Here is a 10,462-nt window from a genome sequence, read left to right as displayed (position 1 = left end):
ATGGGATTTAATTCAGACAAGTGTGAGGTGTTGCATTTCGGTAGGACCAACAAGGGCAGTTGAACGGTAAGGCACTGAGGAAAGCAAAGGGATCTGTGAATACAGATCTATAATTTGTTGAAAGCGGCTTCACAGGTAGATAGGGTTGTAAAGAAAGCTTTTGGCACACTGATCTTCATAAATCAAAGTATAGAGTACAGGCAATGGGATGTTATGTTGTTGTATAATACATTGTCGAGGCCAAGTTTAGAATATTGTGTGACGTTTTGGCCACCTACCTACAGAAAAGATGTAAATAAGGTTGAAAGAGTACAAAGAAAGTTTTTTTTTGTTGATCAGTGGCAAAAAAAGCCAAATTAAATCCACTGCGATTCAATGTTGTAAAACAATAAAACATGAAACATGCAATATTTTTTTGAAAGCAGTTTATAGCCACATCAATCATCTCATATTAACTGTATACATGTTAATCTGATTCTCATGTTGGATTCTGGTGTTTGAATCCACAGTTTTTTGAAAAATCAGGAAAGAGGTATAATACATGAACAGTTTATTAAGAGTTAGACAACAAAGCGAACAGGAGCAGAACAGTGACAAGGGCCTTACAACTTGAAGAGAGGATCTACAGATTACACCTAGTGTGAAACAGCTACTTTTATACCCAAAATTTTAAAAATTGCATTCAAATCCATAAATAACAATAGACCGGTTCAAAACCACTTAGTCAATACTGCAGTATAAGTTAACCAATGAGAAAATGTTCATTTATTTAATGAAAGAACAAAGAAGCTTCTAGAATTATACTTTGTACAGCCACTAGAAGGCATATTAAACTATTATGTATATAAATGCTACTTAAAATACAAATAATAGTTAAACTGCAAAGAAAATGATAACTAGACAGTGTAATTCAAAAATTAAACTGTCAGACTCAGCAATTCGACCTTTGATTCTAAATCACGCTTTGAGAATCATTACATCTGACAATTCAGAGGAGAAAATCTTGTGGTATCTACATTAAGTATAACATAATCAACAAATTACTTAGGATATTTAATATCACTGCATTAGATCGAGGGTGGGCATCCAGTTACTAACCCCAAGGAGGTAAATGACTGTTTCAAAGAATTTTACAGTGAACTCTACACTTCTAAATGCGATGCCACTCCATCTGATTTGAATAACTTGACTCTCGTGTAATGCCGAAATTTAGTGACGCTGCTAGGGAGGACCTAGATTCTGACTTCACATTGGAAGAAATAACCTCTACCATTAAGTCATTTCCATCCGGCAAGGCAGCTGGGCCGGATGGATTTGGCGGCGAATTTTATAAGAAATTTTGTGATATCCTCGCCCCACTTCTCCTCAGAATGATACCTTGCTCTAGAGAGACAAAGCCTTGCCTGAAACATTGTATGAGGCTAACATTTCCCTCATTCGAAAGAAAGGTAAAGAGGAAACAGACCCGGTCAGCTATAGGCCCATTGCACTTCAGAACTTGGATAGAAAGGTAATCACTAAAATGCTGGGTAACCAGCTAAATAAATTCATCCTGGGCAGGTTCCCTTTTTCCAATGTCAGACGTCTCCTTAATACTATGTATGCTGATCATGGGAAAGCTGGTGGGGCAGCAATCTTATCCTTTGATGCACAGAAAGCTTTGACCAGATTGAGTGGCCTTACATGTTTGAGTCACTGTACAGATTTGGGTTTGGCAAGTCATTTATATCCCAGGTAAAACTGATACATGCCAGCCCAATGTGTTCTATTATAACCAATGGCGACAATTCAACTGTGTTTCTCCTACACCGTTCAGATCAGCAGGGTTGCCCTCTCTCACTGGCCCTCTTTGCCGTCGCATTAGAGCCCCTCACCCTAAAAATAAGAAGTCACCCAAATATTGTGGGTTTGAAAGTGGGAGATATTGAAACACTTATAAGTTTATATTCCGACGATGTGATACTGTACTTACAAAACTCAGTCCCCCTTCTTCTAGATTTAATCACTTCTTTTGGCAGACTACCAGGATACTCAAGCAACACACATAAAAGTTGCTGGTGAACACAGCAGGCCAGGCAGCATCTTTAGGAAGAGGTACAGTCGACGTTGCTTGAAATTCCAGCATCTGCAGATTTCCTCGTGTATTGGGATACTCAATCAATTGGACAAAAAGTGACTTCGTGCCCCTCTCCGACATCTACACGCTGTGTTTTTTGGAAAGTGTCCCGTTTAAAGTCGTTAAAGATCACTTTACTTATCTTGGCTTGGCAATACCCAAAGATCCTAAACTAATATTTAAATTAAACTTCGTGGAGTTTATCTCAAAAGTTAAACAGAAAGTTGGAAAACCCTACCTCTGTCCACGATTGGTCGTATAAGTTCAATTAAAATGGTTTCCCTTCCTAGGTTTCTCTATCTTTGTCAAAATCTCCCCGTTTTTCTTACATCAGCCTTCTCTAAAGAGTTGGACTCCATAATTTTGTCTTACATCTGAAATTACAAGAACCACAGGATTTTGAAAATTCATTTGCAAAAGCCCAAGTCTGAAGCAGGGCTGGGATTACCTGTATTCAGACACTATTACTGCAACAGGGGGCTCCGGATAACTAAGCCCCTGGGGCCCCCTTGTGGCTACATATGGAGTCTAACTCTGATGTCAATTCCTCCTTGCCAGCCATGCTGTTCTCTAAGTTAGAAAAGCCTGGGACTTCAAAAAGCCTAAGTTTCGTTTTGAAAAACTCCGTCAGAATTCTAAATCAGATTAGGAGTGTTCTGAATCTACCAGAGACCTCTGTACAAACACCAATCTGTTTCAATCACTTCTTTCTACCCTCATGGTCAGACAAAACCTACCTTGCTTGGAGGGAGAAGTGTCTAGTTTCTATTGAAGACCTGTACATAGAGGAATGGTTTGCAACATTTAGTCTGCTGAAAGAGAAATTTGAGCTGCCTCATTCGCACTTTTTTCGTTACTTACAAATTAGACACTACGTCCAATCCAAGATTTGTAATTTTGAAATCCTTCCAGGGAAGCATATCTCTTTTGATATCTTAAAGAACCCTCCTGACTCCAGACATCTCGTCTCTAAGTTTGTACGTTTGTTTGATGGTCGTACTACAGCTGTTTTACCATCTCTGCTTTATTCAACTGAAACGATGACATTGTATCGGAAGCACATCAAGAAATTGACCAAGACACAACACAGGCTTTTACGCCAAATATTACACATCAAGTGGCAAGAGTGGGTACCAGATGTGGAGGTGCTCAAATGTGCTGGGCCAGTCAGCATAGAATCGCTCATTACAGCTTCTCAGCTGTGTTGGAATGGTTACTGTCATGAGAATGAGCGATGATCGTTTACCTAGAGCTGTTTTCTCTGGTGAGCTACATGAAGGAAAGAGGAAGCATGGCGGTCAGAAGCTGCACTACAAAGATGTGCTCAAGCTCCATATGAAGAACACTGACATGAATGTCAACACCTGGGAGAAAAATGCTTTGGACAGAAGAGGTTGGCACTGTATTGTCAAGAAGTCAATCCCAGCTATCGAGGAGAAAAGGCAGAAGAAATATGAAGCAGCTCATGAACGCAGACATTAGACCAGTCAAATCACAAATGCAACCGATGTGGGAGACAGTGCCGATCCAATGCTGGTCTTGTGGCCCATAAACGTGCCTGCAGAGACTAAACTCTCAGCACAGTCAACATCGAAATCGATGGGCAGTCGAAGAAGATAGCCTCTACTGTGAAGATCAGGGAGGCCTGGAGAGAGGAATTGGGCATTGAACTATGTGAAGCTGCCTGGGACAAGAGTTTGTCATGGTACAGGCTTGCTCTGTTAACAGCAGACACCAACTGATCCAGTTCCAAGTTGTCCACTGTCTTCACTATTCTAAACTCAGGTTGCACAGGATTTACCCTTCTGTCTTGCCAATGTGTGACAGATGTCAAGGGACAGAGGGCATATTATCACACACCTTTTGGTTTTGCCCTTCACTGACTGGATTTTGGTCCAAAATATTTGACTGATACTCAAAGACCTATAAAAGTTCCTTCCCCTTGGAAGCTGGTCTCGCCATCTTTGGCTGTTCGCAATCCACTCTGTGCTTCCCTACAGCCATACAATAATCTCTGATGCTGGCGATGACTGTCGCTAAAAGACTTATCTTGAAGGAATGGAAATCACCCCCTCCCCATTCCTTCCAGAGATGGATGGCTGACATGGTCTCAGTCACACAGATGGAGAGACTCAGGTTCTTGAGAACCAATTCAATTATAAAATTTTCGACTATCTGGGATCCATTTTTTGTCTACCTAGACGAGGCCGGGGGCAGATGAACAATTTCCCCCCAGCTAATCTCTCACGGCCCTCATTCGAGACTTAATGTTTAGCACTTTTGAGCACTCTGCAACGGGCATCCCTCCAATGTTATGTCCTTTTTTTCCCCTTTTTTTTTGCTCATTTTATTTTCACACATGTCTGAGCTTATATGTTCTTGTTGATTTTGTTTTTGAAAATTTTGAAAATAAAGTATTTAAAAAATATATCAAAGGGTATATATTCTTCAAAGCATTCATAAGATAATGTCATAGTTAGGCAGATTATTAGGCACACTTACTCGAGTTTGAACTGTTCTATTAATGATCACCTTTAAACAAGTAAAAAAGATGTGCGATAAGGCGTATTAGTATAACTAATATGACTCATAATATTGAGTAACCCTAGCTTCTGAGACTTGAATGAATCCTATCAAAGAAATCCCATCAATCAGATTGATGTATTTCAGGTGGTTCTTTATGAATACTATCAGCCAAATGAGTTATGGCTTAAGATTCATCAGTTATGTCAGTACAACACTCCTTGGTTATAACTGGCCACATTCCCCCTTAACTGCTAAGAAAAGATCTAATGTCATGTAATTTTAAAGAACCACCTTACACATGGGGGTCATTTCTGTTGTTACTTTTCCCATATTCAGCAGTGTCATTCCTTACTCTTCCTAAGGCTGCAGGAACATTTTTAATCTCCTGTATACTCCTTGCAACACCAAAAAATGGGAACAAAATTAATGCTAAATGATCTCCTTCTGAAATAACTCATTTACTTCTAGAGCAGGAGTTCCCAATCCTTTTTGTGCCATGCACCCCTACTAACCAAGGGGTCTATGGACCCCGGGTTGGGAACCCTTGTCCTAGACTTAGGAGGTAAAGATAAGGTGTATGTATGTCTTACGGCAGGAAAAACATACAAGATCCTAACTGATCACATGGAAAGGAGCTGTAGGTTCCCTCTCTGCATATAAAGTACATACTGTTCCATGAACTTAGACCATTTATTACTTGACAGGAGCTTTGTTGAATTGTAATATTTCAGATCATCAATAATGCAAGTATACATAATGAGACATCTCAACAGGCGAATTATAAGTGAGAAAATTGGCAAAAATTTAGCAACAAATAATATTAGAAGAAACGATAATGTCCAGTAGTTTTCAACTTGTTTGAAGTCTTCTGGCTGGTTAGTAATTCGTTCACTGTAGGCAAGCAGCATAGACTGTGACAGAAGTTACTGGTACATTAGCCACAGTGCTTGTGTCTTTGTAAAGTACTTTAACTCACTTGCAGTAGTAGTCTTCTGGTTGGTTAATAATTTCCTCAGTGTAGCTAAGCAGTGTAGGCACTGTGACCAAGAGGTTACTAGCACATTAATCACAGCACTTATTGTTTTCATAGGATACCACTTCAGCTCACTTCCAGCTCCCAGTGGTTCCTTGCATGTTTTCTTAATCAAGACCCAATCACCAGAAATCAGGGTGTGTCCTCCCAAGCAGCAGAAATGGTTGAGAAGCAGCCCTGACAGCTTCGGTTAAGTTCAGACAATAGTTAACTAAACTGTCTGCCATAATGTGTGTATCAGCCTCCCTGATATAGAGGGCTCCCAGGAGTGACATGTATTGTATTGAGATATAGCGTGGAGTAGGCCCTCTGAGCCACGCCACCCAGCAGCCCACCTACTCAACCCCAGTCTAACCGGTACGTCTTTGGTCTGTGGGAGGAAAGTAGAGCACCTGGAGGAAACTCACACAGTCAAAGAAAGAACATACAGGAATTGAACCCAGGTTGCTGGTACTGTAAAGTGTTACACTAACCACTACACTGCCATGCTGCCCCAGTAGGACAGAGGATGATCTGTTACCAGCTCGATTGGACTTAAGTTTATTTGTCTTGCTTGGAGGAGTTGTTATGCTACATAAGATCACAGAAAGAGCTGTAAGCCGTGGTACACCTTCCTTATGATACTTGGTCAGTCATTTTTTTAATGATTCCATTCAATCATTCTACTTGTCCTGATGATTCTGGATAATGTGGACAATGAAAATTCCATTCAATATTCATCAGTTGACTTAATTCCTGACAAACACTACCAGTGAAATGTGTTCTTTGGCTGGAGTCAATGTGACGTGGCGATCCCCCATCCAGGAATACAGGTGTGTGTGTGTCAGTAGCTTTCCTTGCTGGAATAGCTTCCAGTCATCTTGAAAACTTGCACAATATTACCAGTTTAGTATCCTTAGTAGGAAATGTAGTCTACTTGTAACTGTGAAAGTGGACCAGGTGGGGCAGGAGCACTTAAATGTGGTAGTTTTTCTGCTGCTGCAGGATTTATTTTCCGGCAAGTCATGCATCTTTCAAACTTTTGTCAAGCTTGTGCCCTGAACGATGGATTCCACCACCACTGGGAGAATCTGTCAAACATCTTTTGCACACCAATATGTATATTTGCTGTACCAGATTATCTTGTATGTTCTTCTGCAGAGTTCACCTTTGTTTTCAAAATTCCAGTTGTTGGGTTCACTATATATTTCTTGCTAACCTTTTCTGCAATTTCATCCACCAATGCATTTCCACAGCTTTCCAATGTAGTCATTTTGGAGTGGCTTTTATATTTTAATACAACAACTTTTGACAACAGTTTCCTGACATCCATAAGCTCTTGTACAATATGGCCATTCTTGATTGGGATTCCTACAGTCTTAAGAAAACCTCTGTCTCCATAGAGTTCCACAACCATGGACAACTCCAAAAGCATATTCAGAATTAATGGCAATATAATCTGATCTTTCTTTTGCCAATTTACAGACTTCAATCAAAGCTTTTAGTTTTGCCTGTTGCACAGAGGTACCAGGAGCCATGCTTCTTGATGCCAGCATTTCGATTCCATAAATCATCATTCAAATTCCTCTCTCAAGCACTGAATCATCAGTGTATAGAATCAGATCTTTGGCAACGTAATAATGAACAGGATGCTGTCAGGCTCCATGTTCTTGAATTACGACCGCTATCATGTGTTTTTCTTTGATATACAGGGTGCATTATGTACCTCTATCAGGATTCTTAATGCAGATGCAGTGCACAATGTCACCTTTAAAGTTTGAAATGCTCAGTTGTTCTTCATTAAAAGTCAAGAGGATCACCTGAGCACTTTATTTATTTATTGAGATACAAGGCAGAATAGGCCCTTCCAGTCCTTCAAGCTGCACTGCACAGCAACACCTGATTTAACCCAAGCCTAATTACCGGACAATTTATAAAGACCAATTAACCTACCAACCACTGCGTCTTTGGACTTTGGGAGGAAACCGGAGCACCCGGAGGAAACCCACACGGTCACGGGGAGAACGTACAAACTTCTTACAGACAGCAGCAGGAGTTGAACATGGGTTGCTGGTACTGTAAAGTGTTGTGCTAACCACCACGCTGCCATGCCTTTCCCTGTCCTTCAGGAGATTGTTGAGTGGTTGAGCAATAGTTGATGGATCTACCACTAGCTTATCAATAGTTTCATCTTCAGTCACATGTACCTTCACTCCCTTGGTCTTTATTGGAGAAAGTTGTGACATAGCTGTCAATCTTAGTGCTTCATCACTGTCGTCCTCACTTGAGTCGCTAGGCGACTCTGCAGAGTCTATGCAATGCCCATCCTGTAATTCCTCGGAGTTCAGAGGGTGTCCCTGTTTCCGGCGTCTGTCCAATGTAGGCTGTAATTCTCTGGATTTCCGGTAGCAGCGCTGCATAGGGAGACTGCTCACTGTAAGCTGTAATTCTTCAGGCGGAGCTTCAGAAGCAGGTGTTTCACTGGGTGGAACGCCGGCAGCACTAGCCTTACTTGTAGTGTCATTGCAAGCGTCACTCACAGGACCACCCACTTCAAATCGAGCCTGAGCTGTCTTACATTCTTTCAGCTTCAGAAGACCACTTCTGACAAGACTTCTCCGAACTGTAGAAGGGTGTACTTGAGTTCCAGTAGTTTCTGTGAGTTCAGAGCTAATAGCAGTGCTGGACTTTTTCCGATTTAGAAGGGATGTCAGTATGATGTACCTCTCTTCTGCTGCACTCAGTTTCCGTGGCCGACCACTGCGTTTCTGGTCCTCAATTTTGCCTGTTTCTTTGTGCTTCTTCAGAAGAGCTTTGACAGCACATCTTGAAACACCTGTCTGCCGCGAAATTTCCGCTTGGGAGAGACCTTGCTGATGCAGGATGACCACCTTGTGTCTTGTTGCAATGCTCACTCTTGCCATTGTGTAAGAATTGAGGATTTCAAGGTTAAATTGTCACATCTGCCACACCCTCACCTTTTAGTTTGGTTGTCCTTCGCCCAGTTTGATTCCTTCTACACCTGCTTCAGTTTCAGTTAAGCAGTTCAGTTCATTCAACACGTCATTGATCTGTTTGTTATCTTTGTTTAATCATGCAGTGGGCTATATACCTATAAAGTAATAAAGTTTTCATTTAAAATGTGGTCTATTAATTAATGTTCCTTTCCTTATCGAAATATAAACATATCTCTTTTTTGGGAAAATGCATGTTTGGAAATCTAAAAGTTGCTCTTTTCTACTGACACACTAATGTAGAAGACAAAAAGTAAACATCTGAAATATAAAGGTGTCTAAGACTTTTGCTGGAGCTCGGCAATGTCTGGGAAAGCCATCCGCTTCACTCCCTCCGCCTGCACGTCCAGACTGACGGGGAAAGACCCACTGACCATCCCACTACGGTTACAGCGACGCGCATGCGCCGCAGAAATGGCGTCAGCAGCTTCGCTCATCAGCAAAATAAATTCCCCGGAGCCCGGGTACAGATCGTAGGGTTCAGACTGAGGGAAGTGACTGGGACCTGTACCGAGTTCGCGGGACCACAGTGTGTCCAAATCAAGTCGCAATTGTTTCTCAGTCGCGGTGCGGACACCGTAGCAGATGATACCCTACCCAAAGCCCCACAATCCTACCTGCGCTGATCCTCCGGAGTTCTTTTGTCCACTACACGCATGCGCAATTTTCTAAACAATGTGCGACGTTGACGCCTGCGCATTTGATGCTGGGTCAGCGCTAGCGAGTTCTGGTCGAAGAGCTTTCTGGGTAAACAGGGTGCCATTAAAAGTGCCTGCAAGCACTGGTTCTATGCCACATGTTTAAAAACAGCAGTTATTTTAACGCACAAGCTCCCACAAATACCATACTCAATATCAACCGGTATTTCGTGTATCAATTGTCAAAATCAAACCTACTTACAAATGCAGATATAAAACACAAGAGTCCGAAGACGCTGGAAATATAGAGCAAACATACAAGTGCTGGAAAAACTCAGCAGATCAGGCAGCATCTAAGCAGAGGAATAAACAGTATAGGCATGATTAGGGGTCACAGCCCGAAACGCCATCTATTTATTCTTCTCCATACATAGGTGCTGCCTGACCTGCTAAGTTACTTCAGCATTTTCTAAAAATAGACATTTTTTTCAGTCAATCAGTTTCCCAATATTGCTGATGTTTCAACTGTGTCCACATCCTCCTACCCTCATTTCCTCCTCCACCACCTAATAAACTTTAGCCCCCACCTCTTTTTGAAGTCCCAAAGTCCTGGCTCTTTGGTTTCTAAACCTGCTGCATTGAAGATTTACCCACCATTCTGCCGTTATGCTTCAGAGAAACAACTGAGCTGTGTGAGGCACAGCCCCTTGAAATCAGTGAAAACGTCCCAAAAGGTTGAAAAGCACACAGAAGGAGTTTAACACCCTCAATATTTTTCTTTGTCCAGAGCACTATAGAATACAGAATGCCTGGGTCACAGTGAGCTCATCATTTTATTCTGTCTACAGAAAGTCATGAAGGAAGTTCAAGGGAAACCTCTTCACCAACAGAGTGGAGACCAATTGCAATTTGACATCTCAAGGAAAGCGAGAGGTGAACAGCAGGCATGAATATAAAAATATTGATATGGAACAGAAATATGGGCAGGGACCACCTGGATTGAGCGGCACCTCTCCTCTGTACATTGGGTATGTGGTAGAGATAGTGAGCACCCTAGACAAGGATTTGAATTGAAACGTGGCTGCACGAGGTCATACCGAACCAAAACTTTTCCATGGAGCGCTTCCAGACCTTACGGGCTGACTGGAAGTGCACT

The 10,462-nt window shown here is 41.7% G+C and overlaps 1 protein-coding gene across 1 annotated transcript; it reads right to left on the bottom strand.

Moving 5' to 3' along the window:
- Nucleotides 1-437: 437 nt before the first annotated feature.
- On the bottom strand, nucleotides 438-9,315 carry LOC140191141 (uncharacterized). The gene is made up of 2 exons (XM_072248262.1): nucleotides 9,286-9,315; nucleotides 438-8,766 (listed from the first exon to the last, which is right to left on the bottom strand). Exon 2 carries the CDS (start codon nucleotides 8,576-8,578, stop codon nucleotides 7,604-7,606), a length of 975 nt encoding a protein of 324 aa, XP_072104363.1. The 5' UTR covers nucleotides 8,579-8,766; nucleotides 9,286-9,315; the 3' UTR covers nucleotides 438-7,603.
- Between the last annotated feature and the right edge of the window lie 1,147 nt (nucleotides 9,316-10,462).

This window comes from Mobula birostris, chromosome 32, assembly GCF_030028105.1.
Source record: "Mobula birostris isolate sMobBir1 chromosome 32, sMobBir1.hap1, whole genome shotgun sequence".
Lineage (NCBI taxonomy): Eukaryota > Metazoa > Chordata > Chondrichthyes > Myliobatiformes > Myliobatidae > Mobula > Mobula birostris.
Note: the sequence above shows the minus strand (reverse complement) of the source record. Positions and strands in the feature narration are given on the sequence as shown.